At 37.5% G+C, this 17558-nt stretch overlaps 2 protein-coding genes across 3 annotated transcripts; one reads left to right on the top strand and one right to left on the bottom strand.

The window, feature by feature from the left end:
- Positions 1–1515: 1515 nt before the first annotated feature.
- On the top strand, positions 1516–9901 carry LOC141592642 (QWRF motif-containing protein 2). The gene is made up of 6 exons (XM_074413378.1): positions 1516–3391; positions 6054–6173; positions 7014–7130; positions 7222–7311; positions 9288–9395; positions 9501–9901. The coding sequence occupies exons 1-6, from the start codon at positions 1910–1912 to the stop codon at positions 9558–9560; spliced, it is 1977 nt and encodes a 658-aa protein (XP_074269479.1). The 5' UTR covers positions 1516–1909; the 3' UTR covers positions 9561–9901.
- Positions 9902–10353: 452 nt separating this feature from the next.
- Positions 10354–16521, bottom strand: LOC141592643 (phototropic-responsive NPH3 family protein NPY2). 2 transcript variants are annotated; one of them, XM_074413379.1, is made up of 6 exons: positions 16380–16521; positions 15469–15504; positions 14672–14880; positions 12951–13020; positions 11406–12587; positions 10354–10996 (listed from the first exon to the last, which is right to left on the bottom strand). In XM_074413379.1, exons 3-6 carry the CDS (start codon positions 14731–14733, stop codon positions 10472–10474), a joined length of 1839 nt encoding a protein of 612 aa, XP_074269480.1. In that variant the 5' UTR covers positions 14734–14880; positions 15469–15504; positions 16380–16521; the 3' UTR covers positions 10354–10471. The 2 variants fall into 2 exon arrangements, with proteins under 2 accessions (XP_074269480.1, XP_074269481.1); XM_074413380.1 differs by lacking the exon at positions 15469–15504.
- Positions 16522–17558: the final 1037 nt, after the last annotated feature.

The following is a 17558-nucleotide window of genomic DNA, read 5'->3' on the forward strand; positions in this document are numbered from 1 at the left end:
ATTTTCCTTGTTACAAACGCATTATTATAATTTCACTTCTTTACACATTCTCGTGCTTTTGTATTTTCTGATAAAATTAGTTGGCACATCGACAAGGATATGACCTATAGACATTTGGAAGGTTATAGACTTATAGACATAGTAGAGACTAGAGAAAGATTAATAATTGGTTGAAAGAAAATAATTTTAGAAAAAACAAATTTTATATTTAACATTTGTTCATTAAATACACCAGAGAAATCCTGATATGGATATTATTATAAAAGAATCTTATGAGAAATTATAGATGTAAAATCACCGGTAAATTATCTCTGGGGGAAATTATGCTCTACCCACCTATATAATAAGTGGTTAGCATTATAACTCAAAGTGAAATAAGTTAATAAGGGAATTATGTTCTAATATGTCAAACTTGAATCCTTAGGTGCCCAATGGACAATGAACACATATAAGTAAAAACTTTAAATACTTTAATTACAAGTAATGTTTTTTTTTTTTCCACAATCTACTTTGCAATTTAGTTGTCTCAAGCAACACCTTCACGTGTAAACTCTAAGACCATCCCCAAGCAGAAAGTCGAGTTAATCGGGTCACCAATATTTTTCCTCTTAATCACATCTTAATTATCTTGACCCACTTTCACCCTCCCAAGCAAAAGGTCACGACTTAGGTCACCAACCCAATCATTTTCCACTTTACAGCCAATAAGAGAGTGTCACCTACCGGGTCACCATATTCAACCAAAGGTCACCTCCCTTTGTTTTGATGGTTGTCCTTTTTTTGGTTTTCAGCCAATAAGAGAATACCACCTATCGGGTCACCAACAAGGTCACCAACTCAACTCAAGGTCACCAATTGACCCTGAGTAATTCAAGGTCACCAAAATTATCCCCTTAATCCTAATTTAAGATGTCATTAAGGTGACCTAACAAGGTCACGACCCAGTCGGTGACCTTGCTTGGGGATGGTCTAAGCATTGAAAAAAGGCGATAATTTTCGTTTCAACATTGGTTTTCGTACCGGTGCGTTAGCTTACTAATGAATTAGGTCAAGCATAAAAGTTTGTGTCAAATTACCAGTAATCAGTGCGCTCATCGAGCAAAATCAACTAGTTCAATTGAAGTTTGTAATTAAAATCTTAAAGAACGGAATTTCAAAACCATTAATTTGTCCTACTTCGTCAAATCACTAATTTAACAACTAATTCAACTTTATTCCATATAAACTTTAATATAACATTCAAAACACGGTTTTAAATCCAACAGACAACCCTACCTCAAACTACAAAAGAAAGCTTTCCAACTTTTCTAATACCACACCCCCACAAGTCCACATTTCACAATTGGCCACAAAGCATGATGTTTAATGGAAAACATGTTTTGATTGACACACTTATTAATTAAATTTATTAAAACTATGATTAACGTAACGTCTCTCCAAAGATTCACTAAAACCCAAACTAAATCAAATACTAATAATAATAGTGACTAACTAATCAACTAATGACTTCACTTCACACACTTACACTCTTCTTTACCTTTTATGCCCTTCTCACCTTCTCTCTCTTCCGACCCCACTCTTTTCACTTCACTCTTCCTCTCCTTCTCTCTTCTCTACCCAGATTACTCCCTTTTCCCTTCTAATTTACTCGTTATTACTGTTAAATCTACTATTTCATCCCCATTTTTCTGCTGTTTTTCTCACAAAAAACGACTGTAATTCGTCCAAATTGTATCATTTTGGTTAAAAGTTTGTGTTTTGAGTGTTGGAATTGGTAAATCTAGTGTAATCTTTATCTGGGTATCTTCCATTTTTGTGGGATTTCATCAAAGTTTTGAGCTTTTTCTGATTTTAATGGTGTAAATGTGACAATGTGAGAGTAATTTTTGTGTTTTTTTTGGTGGGTTTGATGATAATGGTGGCTGCCATTTCTAGTGTTTTGTCTGAAACAAAGGGTTCAGCTTCAAGACCACCATTGTTGCCTTCTGAAAGAGAAAATGGAGTTCATCAACATCAACATCAACAACAAAGAAGGGTTAGAGCAAGGGAAGTTCCTTCAAGGTATATGTCTATGTCTTCTCCTTCTTCTTCAAATAGTTTTAGTAGTACAACAACAAATACAATTAGTTCTATTTCAACTTCATCATCATCTTCATCATCTTCTAGAAGGTTCCCTTCCCCTTTAGTATCATCAAGGAATAGTGTTAGTAATAGAGGTGGTGGTGTAAGTAGGAGTGAATCAACAACCCCTAGGAGGTCTCAATCTGTTGATAGAAAGCGATCTGTTACGCCGAAAAAGCCGGTTCCTGTGGTTAATGCTGGTGAAATGTCTTCTGCTACTAAGTTGCTTGTCACTTCTACTAGGAGTTTATCTGTGTCTTTTCAAGGGGAGACCTTTTCGCTTCCGGTTAGTAAGACTAAGGCTGTGAATCAGGGTGGTGGTGGTGGTGGTGGTGTTAGAAAGGCGACGCCTGAGAGGCGGAGGAGTACTCCTTTGAGAGGGAAGGTGGATGGTGGTGGTGGAGATGAGGTTGAGAGGTTGAATTCGGGTTCTAAGCCTGGTGATCAGTTGAGATGGCCTGCTAGAAGTAGGCAATTTAATATGTTTTCGAGGAATTTTGAGTGTTCTAACAATGAGAGTAAGGATGAGTATCTTGGATCTAGTGTTGTGGCTAGGGCATTGCGTGATTCTTTGTTGGATGAGAGTAGACGGGCATCTTTTGATGGGATATTGAATATTGATTCAAGGAATGGTGATGTTTTGAATGGGGTTAGGGGTCCCATTGATGTGAATTCAGTGAATGAATCTTCAGTGCCTTCGGATCTCACTGCCTCGGATTCAGACAGTGTTTCGTCGGGTAGCTCCGGTGCCCGGGAAATGAATGGTGGGTCCCATGTTCGAAGTGGGCCCCGGGGAATTGTTGACTCAGCAAGGTTCTGGCAGGAGACTAATATGCGGTTGAGGCGCCTGCAGGATCCTGGATTAGGGTTGTCATCTAGTCCGTCAAAGTTTCTTGCTACTCCAAAATTGAGCCAGTCAAGGAAGTTTAGTGATGGGCCTATGTCATCTCCCAGGACAATGTCATCACCAATTCGGGGAGCTGTTAGGTCAGCATCACCTAGCAAGCTTATCAGTCCTTCAGCATCATCACCTATGAGGGGTCTTAGTCCGTCTCGGGTGCGAAATTCCATTGGTGGGCCCATGTGTGGCAGTCCTTGGGACGCGCCATCTGTTCTGAGCTTTGCTGTTGATGTTCGGAGAGGGAAGGTAGGGGAGAACCGAATTGTTGATGCCCACCATTTGAGACTTCTTTATAACAGACACTTGCAATGGCGGTTTGTAAATGCTAGAGCAGATACTGCCTTGTCGATGCAACGGAGAAATGCCGAGGTATGATGCCCTTATCTCTGCATTCTTTTTTTGAGGATAGTGTCTGCTGCTACTAACAATTTTTCTTAGATTCAATAATGGTCCTACTAATGGATTATTCAATTAGTGTGTGGATATGTAAACTAAATACGTAACCATCAATATCTTTTTTAAAAATATTTCTTTGTTTATATTTGAAAAGTTGACCACAATAAATAGGATCCACAAGAGAGCTTAGTTTCATAGGTTTGTCTGATATTTATTAGTAATTTTAGAAGAAATGTGGGGTAAAGCACACAAAAAAAAGCCACAAACAAGTTTGCCGTCTTGATTCAGTTGATTGTTAGCGATAGTTGCAATGAATTTTCTACATTCAACTTTATTTGTTTTGAGTTTAGTGGATGTCACCTTTTGTAAGTAGGTCCTTGAAAAGCATTCTGGGTCATCAGGAGCAAGAATTAAATGAAGTTGTCTAAGTATAACAAATATGTTGATTGGAACAGATTTCTATCTTGTTTTTCAGTTACCAACAATTATATGATTTAAGAAATGGTTTAAATAATAGGCATAATGTTTAGTCTATGGCTGTGACTGCGAGAAGCCTTTGATCTTATGAGTTTGTTCTGTTGGTTCATGCTTATCCCCTTGATTATTTTGTAGTCGTCAAGCTTTACCCTTTATTTAAATGGGGGGATTTGGAGGGGAAAGTCAGGGAAAGAAAGGAAAGGGCTCAATTTCTATATTTGATAAGCGAAATGGCGTTGGAGAAATTTAGAGGGAGGGAGAGTGGATCCGTCTACTTTCTTCCGACAAGATAAATTAAAATGCAACAAACATAGGAAATATTTAAAGGAAAAAATATCTTGACCCATTTCCCTTCTCCTTCCTTCCTTCCTTTTCCCTCCCTCCCCCTCTCCTCCATCTTCATCATCTACTCTTCCCTCTTTCTAAATCCAAATAACCCTTAGTTCCGTTACGACTAATGAGTGACTTTGGAGCAAATTGGGAAACTTCAGATATGTACATAATGTAATAATGTTTATCTATATTGTATCTGCTACTTTTTACATGACCTTTTTCTCTTTCTAATATACGGTATTACTAAGATATGATCTTGCTGAAAAATAACTACCAACCACCATAAATCCCAAAAGGTAGGCTAAGGAGAAGGACCCCCCTGATGTACAAATCCTTGCCCTTTACTAGTTCGAGCTGTAGAAAAAGAGGTAGAGAGGAAGAATATAGCATATGCAAACAATTAAAATATGGAATCATCATATGTGGTGCAACTCATTCCTTTTCATTATAGGGTTTGTATAAATCTTAGCTCATCATTATGTCGTAGCATGAAATTATTTTACCTTCTTGAGACCATTTAATTTCCTGAACTTTAGTACGAAGGATAACTACATCAAGATTATTATCCTATAAAGTAGAAGTTTCATAATCGAGTTAATGCGGTGAGGTCCTGCGAGAATACTTCAAAGGAATTTTCATGGAATATGAAACTTGCATTACTTTTGAATTATCGTTTGCTTTTTAAGCAACTTTATTCTACATTGATCTTCATCTACAGATTTTGTTTGATTTCTCTTTTATTGTTACGGGAATAAGGAGGCGGGGCGGTGAAAGTTTTAATGGAGAAAGGCTTTTACGCTCTCATATTGTTAACTTAGTCCATCATGGTCAATCTTGGTTTTGAGACTTACTCTTGGATTTTTTTGACGCGATCTATTCTTGGTAGTCATGCTATTAATGTGGAGTATTTTGCGTGAAAATGTGGTCATGCTATAAATGCATATCATACTGCGTGAGAATGTGGTCATGCTATAAATGCGGACAATACTGCGTGAAATGTGCTCATGGTAACCTTCGAGACCTTTTAATTCCATTGTGGTGTGGTGTTGCCACTGATATTTAAAACATTGCCAGGCATTGGGACTTTGGGAGTGCTAAGAATCTTATAGAGTTCTTATACCTGCATTATGGTCCAATTTTATTTTGTTATTCGGATATTGGGTATTCTAGGAATCTTCATTTTGAGACAAGCGTCCTATGAGTTGGAGACTAAGAGGCGGAGGATCTAACAAGCTTGTTGCTAGTTTGGTGACTGAGCACAACTTAATGACAAAGCTGATATTTGAGTATGGAAGGGAGATTAGTCTGTGATATCTAGCTGTAAATCTGTTGTAAAGGGCGTCCTATAAGTGGGAGGCGAAACCAAGCTGTTGCTAGTTTGGAGACTGTGCAACTTAATGACGATCTGAAATTTCACTCATTATGACTGCCGATAGATCGAGTCATTTTTTATTTAATCTCTCAGGGGTTGATCGTGGCATAAGTTTAGATGAAACTGAATTATCTATATGTAACAGATAATCAATTATATAGTTCGATTTGTCTATAAGCCAACACGTTTGGGTTTTCTGTTTTTGGATAAGGTGGGTTCTCTCTTTTTCCTTTTTGTGCATGGAGCTGTTTGGCCATACTAGACTTGAAGGGATCTGCTAGATTGCTTGTTTGTCAAATTGTCAATCTCTTTAATAACATCAGGCTGTTAGATTGCGTGGCTGACATACCATATGTTATGTGTAGAAATGTATACCTGCTTCATGTGATTTTAACAGTGTTTATAATTTGGCAATCTCTCAAATTTGTGATTAGATTATTTCGGATTTTGCAGAAGAATCTATGGAACGCATGGATAACCATAACTGCTCTACGTGATTCTGTCAGACTTAAAAGAACACAAGTACAGCTACTAAGGCAGAAAATGAAATTGACTTCTATCCTTCGAGGACAAGTAAGAACCCATCTTAACCACGCTGGTGTCTTACTCCATGAAACATTTTTGATTGCATCTTTAGTTTTGAGTGACAGTGCACCTATATTCTATTTTACCTTTTAGCAGCTTGCTGCTCTATTACAATTAATTACTTTCAAAGTTTCCTTTTTTCATTATATACAATGGTAGATTATACCCCAGTGCTTTCTCATCCATATGTTTGTATTGATCGACTCTGGTTGACAAACTATATATATGAATGGACATATTTTGGTCTCCATCTCAACTAATAGGAGTTAGTGCTCTGCTCATATTTCTGGTTAGATCATGGAGAACTGATTTCTGAAGTTCTCTTCCTAATAATATTTTAAACATGGTTCTATAAAGAAGTATTTCTGCAAAGAAAAATGTTTCCTTGCTTCTGCTATAAGCTCCGCTGTCAGCCATCAGGATCGCTTAATCTATTTAGTGCTGATAGTGGTAGAGCATATGGTGGACATATTTCTTCTTTCTTTCTCTCTTTCTTAGCGTTCCTGCAGCTAGACAGTTAATAATTGTTGATATGATCCTATAAGAAGCTACTTTTCTTCTCTTTATGAATAAGATAACTCATGATAGCTTGAGTGCTTATTTCCCTCGCTCTCCTATAGTATATGGGCGTCACTCCCTGGTGACTCCCATACATGGGTGTCATCTCCTTGGTGCCTTGACCGATATCGGACATTTAGTTGTGGAAAGAAAAGAAAAAAAAACTAGGGATTCGTTTTGTCTGAGGTCTGGAGTGTCAATGCAATTTACTCGTATCGTCCCTTTAGAACAAACCAAACTGATCTGTCCTTGGTTTTTATCCGATGGCAGATAACATATTTGGAGGAGTGGGCCCTACTAGACGAAGAACACTCTTGCGCTATGCATGGAGCTATTGAATCTTTGAAGGCCAGCACTCTCCGCCTTCCAGTAGTTGGAGGAGCAACTGTATGTTGTTGCATTTAATATATACAAATCCATGAAGCATGGTTATGTATAGCTGTAAAACAGTCGGTCATTATTTTAATTTTTGTAACAGGCTGATGTCCAGAGTGTAAAGGAAGCGGTAAGATCTGCTGTTGATGTGATTCAGTCGATGACGTCCTCAACATGTTCTGTATTGGCAAAGGTATGAAGAAATTTCTTCGTCTCCTTATAGCTAGTCAGTTCACTTTCAAAAGCATCTGAACCCTGACGAATATATTTTATCATAAATATTTTGAATAGACTTGTAAGTATACTGTCTACTTGTCTAAGTAAAATACATGTTAAAGAAACCCTGGGAGCATGATACAGAGTATAAAATAAGAGCATAGTACATTAAGAGTGTAGTTTGGAATAATTTTTACTTCGACTCTTCGTATTATCTCGTGTACCCATGGTCTGATACTACACCCAAACATGGGTATGACACCTAGGCACGTCATTTTTTCAAATGAAAAAAACAAATTTTTTTTTTTTTTTGAGAAAATAGTGTCACAAATCTCACAATTGGAAACGGGCTCATTTCCGATGCTTCTAACCGAGTCTAACTAGCACAAATTGGAAGTGAAGGGGATGTTTGTCATCAACTATCATGTTGTTTTCTGGCTTGGAACCCTGTGAATTAGATTGATTTTGTACTTGCAATATTTTGTTGCTCTTATTCCAGTAAGCAGCAAATAGTAACTGAAAGGAGTTAGGAATTAAATTTGATATTACAGTTCGTGTCTGTCTGCATCTTATGTAGTGTTCATGCAAGATGCAACATGTCCACAAGGGCTATTTTGTAGTTCCTATCATTTTAGTTGTGTAGTCCCATAAATAAGCCCCGTACTAAGTCAACAAGGTTAATTCACGCCATCAGACCCTTCATCTGAAGTCTGAACTATGTTACTCAGACTAGGTATGGGTGTTGCCGTGTTGGAAAGGGATACATATCCAACTATCCAAGTGTCCAACTCGGCAACACTCAATGTTTAAACACGGGGGACTTTGTTCTAAAATGAGGACGCAAGTGTAGGGTTACGTTTTCAGAACAATAAGTTATCTACAAATTGGAAAATCCTGAGTTTGTTTTTTAAATAAAATGGACTTATGTATGAGACATGAGGATTAAAAGTATTATTAAATCTATTACAAAGTCTCTTCCTCTATATATGTCACGCGGGTCTCTATTTTGGCTGTTGGAGAAGAATTGTTGATTGGGGTAATGTTCAAGAACGGATTCCATACCCATATCCTTTAGTGTCGTACTTTCTTGTTCGAAACAAGTATGAACATAGAAATGAAGAGTCGAAGTAACATAGGAACTGAGTATTACCCTTGAAAAATTGTCAAATTCCGTATCCAGCAGTTCCCTTAGCTTTAGGCCATAAAATCAATATGGGCCAAGGGTGCTGTTCAGATCTAGATTCCTTTCAGAGAATGCTATTCAAAGAGAATGAATGCTTTCGCTAAATTACTGACTGAAGATCTCCTGCCGGACCCAGGAAATAAAATGATGTCATACTATGAATCTATGTTATTCAAACTCGTCTAGGAGTGTAGGACTCTGGCGTGTGTCAAATCGCTGGCCACACTTCTATTTTGTTAGATTCTCTTTATGTTTGTGGCGTAAATTTAAAATGTCGAAGTGTCATATTATGTCCTACACAAGTGCACAGGGTATATGGCCAATATGAGTTACATTATCTAGCTATATGAAATAATTGCCTAATTTTTTTTTGGTCTAAACCATCCGGTAATCCAAACCACATTGGGCCGACTAATCCGGATTTCGGGGCGTGTCCAAGGATTACGGTATTTAAACCCCTCCCAATCGCAGTTGTGGGGGATCGATCCGCAGACCTCCCTACCAAGCGCAGCCCCATGCTACCACTGCGCCAACCAACGATTGGTAATAATTGCCTAATTGGTGAGGTGAAGAAGCAGTTTAGGGATTCAAAGATCACAAATTCTCACTTTAGACGGACACTATCCGTCTAAAGCTGTGATAGTGGTGTATTTATGCTTTCGTTTCCTCCCCCGTTTGTTAACCTAGTCCTTTTTTATCTGTCTCAACCATTTGTTTAGGTAATATTGTATGTTTTCTGAGCTAAAGTCGGAATATTGCATTATCTCTAGGTAGAAGAGGTGAATTCTTTGATGACCGAACTCTCAAGGGTTGCTGCTAAAGAAAGGAACTCGCTGCAAAAATGCAAAGAAGTATTGTCCATGCTATCGGCCGTGCAGGTTTGATTTCACAGCTTACATCCCTTAATATATATACTCGAAAATATACCTTGCCAGGTAAGTGACGATCTTATTTACCATCTTTCTGAATTATTTCCGACCCAGGTGAAAGATTGTAGCTTGAGGACGCACATATTACAGCTTAACCGCTCACCATTAGCCTGACAACAATATCAGCGGGTTTCTAGAACTAATCTTGGACTTTAACGATCTCTTTAAAATCAAAGGCTAACACACACAAACCATCTTCTTCGGTGGTATAGAGGTGACGAAGATGTGAAGGTGGATTTGGATGATAATTTAGGTTTTCTCAATAGCAAATGTTTTTGATCTGCTAAGGTGTGTCTCGTGTTCTTTAACAGCAATATCTCTGTTAGCAGTCGCTTCCTCGTTGTAAGCGCAGTTTCGTTTATTTTGTGCATTTCTTGTAAGGGAAAAACAATGATGGATGTAAATAGTGTAAGTTCTGAGTTACCTATTAGTTTTACTTCCGTTGTTCCAGTTAATCGTTGTGTTTTCTATTTTTGTTTTTCACTAAGCATCTATCACGTCACGTAAGCAGTTTACCACTTTAAAATTGGTATAATTGTAGCATCGCGATTAAAAAAAATTCAATTAGTCTCGTTACTTGGCATATCATGGTCTCATTTTATTACTGAGTACTTTTTTATACAGTTCCTTCCCGTCGACATGGTCCTCTTTTTAACACTCGACAAACTCGATACAATATGAGTACCAAAATCAAATGAGAACATAAATATGCGCACCAAAGGTAGTGGCTGCGGGTTCCTTCGTTACCAACAAAAAAAAAAGAAAAAAAAAAAGATTAAAATTTGCATTGATTGGTTAATTAATCAGGGTCCTTTACCGGCGAAATACTCGTATTTGAAAGAATGAAATTCTCCCTTTCCTCTCGCAGTTTCGCGCTCCTTCCGTTTATCCAAACAAAATTAGGGTATATGCTCAACATTTTCTCATAAGTGAAAATAACATCAAGTATTGAACATGCTAATGTTTGTTCTAATAATCAGACCTAAACAAGCTTGTTAAAACAGGATCAAAATCAGAAGCAAAGGCTATGACACAGAATTCCTCCTGTTTTTGAAAGACATTGATTTCCCATCATCATGAGTTTCCGACGAATCTGACCCGCTTGTTTCACAACTTCCATTCTTGTTAGACCACATTTTGGAAAATATCTTCTTTGTCATTACCAATCCTTTTGTCTTATGAAATGAGCTTTTTTCGACACTTTTCTCGCTCGCCTTTCTCTCAAGTTTCAGAGCTGCCAGCTCACTCTTTAGAGCATTCAGTTCCTCAACTGTGGCGACAGCGTCCCAGTCTTCATCGGCATTAGGGGTAGATCGGGAGCTTCGCTGAGACCCAGTGTTCAGGTCCCGGATGCTTTTTGGTAGGTCAGGTGTGCTGGTCCCCGATGTGGCTGAAGCTCGAACCTGCTCAAAGAATAGCACCTGAACGATCACCCTCATGGGCAGCCTTTCGTTCTGCACAGCATGCATGCATGCATCTACTGACAGCTTCTTGCAGTCCATTAGGCGGCATATTCGCTTTCTCTCGCTTTTGCTAGTTTCTGGGTGCTCCTGCATTTGTTAGCCATGATTATCAGAAATGCTGCAGACCAGAAATTAAAAGATAGAATCTCATAATTGCTTTCCTCATTTACCACCAGAAGGTCTAGTTAACCAAGACTCGGACTCAAATAACTCAAATTTTTGGGAAACCGTTGGTAGTAATACAGCAAAAAGATACTCCCTCCATTCCAGTCATTTTTTCACCTTTTATATTCTTCGTGGGGGGTATTTTAATCAAAGGTAAACAAATGATTGTGACAAAGAGAGTATTTTTTTTGGTTTATAATTATGAGTGGAAAATAGAACATCCTTGCCCCATTTTCCTCTTTTAGGCAATCTCGTAGGTTTTCTATATGAGTCGGTCTGACAACGTCTCACATTAGAATTTGTGACTGAACAATAAGAAAAGATTGATTACCTTGAGGTACATATCAATGGCACGGTATAGACCATCATGCCCAGGCCTTGAAATACCAGAAAGCATCTCAGCAAGTCCAGTAAACTTTGACACAGGTAGATTAGGATCTTTCGCGATTGCAGCAAGGTAACCATCAATTATTTTGGCCACCATAAGTTTTGATGCTTCCGACAATATTCCACCGGGTTGGTCTAGTTTATGAGCTTCATCTTCCTCCAATGTCTCAATCTCACAAATTCGATGCCGATTCAAAAACTCATACACTATGTTCTGTACAATATCAACATCATACTTCAAAGCTTCTCCTTCTGGTGCTGCTATCAAAAGATCACTCACAGTTGCCTGCTCTAGCTGGTGTCCTATTCTCTTAATTAACTCTTTTTTTGCCGGTTCTCCCGAGTTCACCAAAATGGCCGCTTTCAACAATTTCAGCAAGAAACTGCAGGAGACACAGCCTTTCTCTGCAGGAAGCAGGCAGATGATTGTATCAACGATGAGTCGATAATTTGTCATGTCACTTGACTGGGTCCCACCCTTGACCAAACCCGGAAACTGTCGATAAGCATAAGCTTTCAAAGCTTCTCCAATCACTTCATCACAAATAGCACCTTTGCTTTTGATAGTTTGTAAGACCCTCCTATACAAATCAGCCTCAATCTCACACAAGTCCTCAACCCACCAATCCTTTGGCACCACTTTGTAGTTCCTAACACCATAGTGATTTTGATCAATTCCATTTTCCTCGGGAAGCTTTTTACGGTTGTAAGTGTAGGACCAGTCCACCTCAGCAGGGTCAACGGCCGCTTTAGAAGCAATAGAATCGATGCAGTGATTAATCAGTTCTAAATCTTCAGACCATGGAAGCATAGCCTTGGTTGTCTGTAAAACTATGATAGAGTCCTTCCAGCTTCGAAAAATGATAGAATTCAGAAAGACGTCAATCTTGTATACAAGATTGCCTTTCTCCATAGATTCTTGCATCCCGAGATACTCAGCTGCACATCGTATGGAAACTACATTATGTGCATTCAAAGTAACGACCATTCCATAGCAGAACTTGGCACACATCTCGAAAGCAGCAGTCCCTCCTGGAATGTCAGGAATGACCACTTCATCACGACTCTGTTCGTTTGTGTCCGCAACCAACTTTTGCAAGCAGGAAGACTTGGAGAGTAAAGGAAACTGAGAAGTCAACCAAACCAGACCAAACTGTCAGTATATGTTCATTGTTGTTAGCGTCTAATCGTCTATTACCTCCCTGAGCCCATTCACTTAAATTCACCGCGTTTACTTTTAAACCAAAGTTTTAGGAGGAAAAAAGGAGAGAAGAATGAGGCACACACTCATATGGGAGTGTTTTTGTGGGTGATTTTTAGCGTAAATTGGAAATGTAGTGTATTGGTTTGAATGTCCCAAAAAAGAAAATATAATGAAAGTAAAAGAAAACCCATAAAAATGCTCCCACCATCAAATATTTTACTGTCATTCGGAACCATCTTTTACTATGAAATATTTTTGTATCTTTAACTATAGCAACGGGCATACCTTGTGCAGATAAAATTTCACTTCCCCAACATTTACAATGATATCAGTAGCAAGCTCGGAGGCCACATACCTAAGCATGACATATACTTGTGTAAGTAATAGACAACAGTAATATTAACAGAAAAAAGTAAAGCTGCCTGCATCTAGATAGGATAACATCAAGTATCAGTGTATCACTATGTCATAGCCGTAAATTCTGGGTTTGATAAAGTTCAACATAATGAATCAGACAACACAAATTCAAAAGCATGAAGCTATTCAATGTAAGTAACTTGGGGACACATACAACAAGCGGAGCTGATAATGGTGCTAGCATAAACAAGGGACTCCAGGCCTATGAGGATACAAAGTATTGTACTCCACAAACACGGTACACCCATTTGTCAAATCAATTTACGCATCTTAGCCAAGAATTCTATTATATTGTTATAAAAGTTTCAGATTAAAGTGGTTTTCGGGAAACTGATTTCAACTCTCAATCTTTATTTTTATCACCCCTACTTGTGAGTGGAACGAGCAGCAGCTTCGTGTAATATTAATTCCATGACAGTCATATGATGGGAAAAAATGGTAAAATGGTTTAAGTTGTATGATAGTCCTTTCTGGTAGACCCCTGATGGTAATTAGAGATTTTAAAACCAAAAGCATTGCAGATTTTTGCAGAACGTTCTAGGTAAATTAAGGGGTCTCCAGTTCCGTTTCTGGAGAAAAAGCAAAAGAGAACGGTTCCGCCTAAATGATTATGAACCAATTTGAATATTGTAGAAAAATCCAGTAAAGATCCTCTGTCCCATTGTGTGTGCCACTCCACTCACATTTTGACACATCACTTTTTGCAAAATAAAATATTGCAATAATTATAATAATTATATTAATTTGATGATGTGTTAGAAGGTGATTGGAGTGGCACACACATTAGGACATCAAATGGGATAGAGGATCCCCACTCAGAAACAACATGTCAAATTCAGCATTAATTCATTTGAAATCAATAATGTTTCTTAGACAGAGAGAGATCAATGCAAGGAAATTAGAGCACCGTTTATTATACTCAGAAGCGCTTGATGGCGCTCCTACCAAGTGATTTTTTTATAAGTTGGTCAACTCTGAATCAAATGTCTAGCATACTAAAACAATTAAACACATAAACCAATGGACTGATAGTTGATTCAGCGAAAGGAAATTAGAGTCCGTTTAGAAAGTGTCAAAGAGACCAAATAATTTAACTTATCCGAGGATAAACTTCCCCTTTCTCGAAAAATTCATTCAGAGAAAGACGAGTAGCTAAAGATTAAAGAACTTGAATATTTTTGATTCAAAAAAAAAAAAAGAGAAAAAAGAGAAACCCCGAAATCTTCACTATAAGTGAAAATGTTGGAAGCCTATCCAAGACAAAGAAATCAACATTGAACACCACTACCACTAAAAGATCAGCTGATGTCCCGAATTCAATCGAGAGAATTTGCCACAAGTGACATCTTTAGATGGAAAGTGGAAACTTGGAACATGTATACTTCACCAACTAATTAATTAACGGTTTTATTAAACTACCCGAAAGGCAGCCATATGATGATGCTAGACAGATCAACAGACAACTGGAATAACCAAATGAGCAGTACGGGGAAGTATGATATACTGAACGATGGAATGAGATACTAATACTGAAAGCAGATTAGATTCTATATAGACTAATGTCATTATGTTCAGCTCAAAGTTCTTACCTGACGTTGTTTTCTTGACTTTGAAATGTATCTGGCTTTGACCCAAGCTTCATAAACTTCATCTTGATCAGAAAAGATCTGGATTTGACTTCACTTCCAATCAAATATATGCCCTACCCGGTAAAAAACTAATGGATCCTTGAACTATTCGCCAACCATACAAACACATCCGCAATCATAGAGCATTTACAATAACCAAGAAAATCCTCCTGAAAATGGAACATTTAAACTCCCAAAGGAAGTGGGGACCAAATAACTAGATTTAACAGACACTCTAAGATTCAAGACAATATGGAAAGATCGCAAGATGATGAAAAGGCATATGCAGCCAGCGTGACCGAATCTTTACAGAAAACTAAGACAGTATTATGATAAACTAAATAACAAAGCAAATGGTATTAAGTAACTTAAATAAAAGGGTAATCTTGTACTGCAAGAGAACCAAATAAGAGCATTTGTTTCCTTGGTCGACAGCAAAGCCCGTACACCCCGCCAAATCAACTGAACTTAGGAGACATAGGCAACAGACTGAGTACACTAAAAAAGTCTGATAACTAGTCACACCCACAAGCAACTAACTAATCTCTAACCTCCCACCACCACTTTGTTCCATTTCTTAATTATTTCTTCCCTTACTTCTTACAATATTTTAAAGTCTAAATCCTTAATTAAAGATTCATATCACCAAGACCTACAATGTGCTCTTTAAAGCTTCAAGTACCAATACCCTAATAATCTAATATTAACCGAAAAAGCTTCAAACTTTACAAACATTTTTTAATAAGAACCCATTTTACCGTTTAGGCGTTTATACACCGCGGAAACTGGCAAATCTGTAACGGAAAAAAAAACAGCATCTGGGTATCAGTTGAAGAAAAACACCAAATTAGTGGACATAAAGCATCTTTCAGGGCAATTTTTTAAAATATAACAAGTGACTTAGGAAGCTAACAGCAATGCATTAACACTAATTATTTATATAGGTAAACATTTAAACTACAATTAAGGTATAATCAATGAGAAAATTCTGAAGAATCCCATGAGAAACAACCAAATCTACCTAAATAAATGAACTAACTACCAACAAAATCATATACAATGGAGTTTAATTAAAGTTGTATATACTCTATACTACTCCCGAAGACGTCTTAGCCTAGTAGTAAAGGAGGTATAGTGGACAATATGTCCCAGGTGCGAATCCCCCCAACCCCGATATTGTACTGCCCTTGTAGCTCATTTGACACCAGAAAAAATATACTACTCCCTCCGTCCCAATCATTTGTTAAATACCCTACGATGACGGAATATAGTAGTAGCAGTAAAAAGAGGAAGAAAGCATGGAAATTTGGACCACATTTACAACAATGTTTTATGAAACAAAAACCCAAAAACAACTCTCCATGTAAATACCATCAAAACCCAAGAAACGGAATATTGTCAAATGTCAAAATACCATTTTTACACGCCAATTAAACTTGGTAATTGAGCATAAAGAATGAGGAATCAAAATTTGACCCGTTTCATTAAAAGTCAAAAAATAATGAATAAATCAAGAAATAAATAATTATAAACCCCAATTAATTACAACAGCAATAACAACGTTTCCCACTCAATGGCTCCCGCAAATTGGGAGGTAAGACGATTTTGGAAGTACGCAATCTTACTCTTGTGCTAGCAATTAACTGAGAAAAAAAATGTGAAAACTCACCAGAGTAAAAATGGAGCTGAAGGAGCAAAATGTAGGAGTGAGAAAACAATCCAAATAAAGAAAATATGGCAATTCCTATTAACAAAAAGAAATGATGTTGCTTTATTTTTCCCGCTTAATAATTTCATTTTTTTCTACTCCACGAAGTGAATTTTTTTATTTTATTTAAGTGATAAATAGATGAATCAATTTAAACACACGGCCGATATCCGTTAGAAGTTTGTGACGGGTCAAATAAAATCCACGTGGAAGTAAAGACAAAACATTTGTGATTTCCCATGCAGTTTACTTTTTGTCTTATCTATCATATGGGTGATATTTAACCCGTCACAAGTTATATCGTCACAAGTGAGACCTATTATTAATTAAAATAGGGTTGGTGAAAAGTATTAATTTTTTTTTGTGTTGACCAAGAGTATTACTACCGGTGAAAAATATTAATAAAAGATATAAGTTTACACCAGGTAAAATCATGTATTTTCCACACTAATTGTTTTTAAGGAGTAATTTTATTGTATGACTTTTTTTTTTTTTTTTGCAAGAAAGTACATCTCATTTTATTCATCCATTAAGGAAAAGAAAAAAGGGAATGAGATCTTACAAGAAAGGACCAAAGTCCCAAAGTAGTCTTAAATAGAATTCAAACGAGTGAGTATCTCCTCGTTTGTAATTACATTATGATCCAAAAGTCGGACCCCTACATGAAACTGAATCTGCTTCACCAATACTAGAAGAGAGGTTTCTTTACCAGCAAAAATTCGGTTATTTCGTTCTTGCCAAATGGTATAAACAGTGGCAGATAGGCAAGAACGATACTAGCCTCCTTTCCAATGCTTCCTGGAGTATCTAGAAAGGCACCAAGGAAGCTCCTTCCAAAGATCAGTAGTTCTACCAAGAATACGCATCCATCCCAGAATACATCTCCATAAAGCACTAGAGAAATCACACTTAAAGAAGAGATGGGTGTGAGTTTCAATAGCACATTTACAGAGTACGCACCTATTAACCAAACAGAAACCTCGCTTTCCTAGGCTGTCCACAGTGGGAAGTTTCTTCTGAATAGCTAAGGAGCAAATGAATCTATGCTTAGGAAGGACATTAGGATTCTGAATAACAGGTACCCATGTGACCTTGGCATGATGAGGACGAATTAGATCATACATCTTGCTAATCTGAAAC

This window comes from Silene latifolia, chromosome 7 (genome assembly GCF_048544455.1).
Source record: "Silene latifolia isolate original U9 population chromosome 7, ASM4854445v1, whole genome shotgun sequence".
Lineage (NCBI taxonomy): Eukaryota > Viridiplantae > Streptophyta > Magnoliopsida > Caryophyllales > Caryophyllaceae > Silene > Silene latifolia.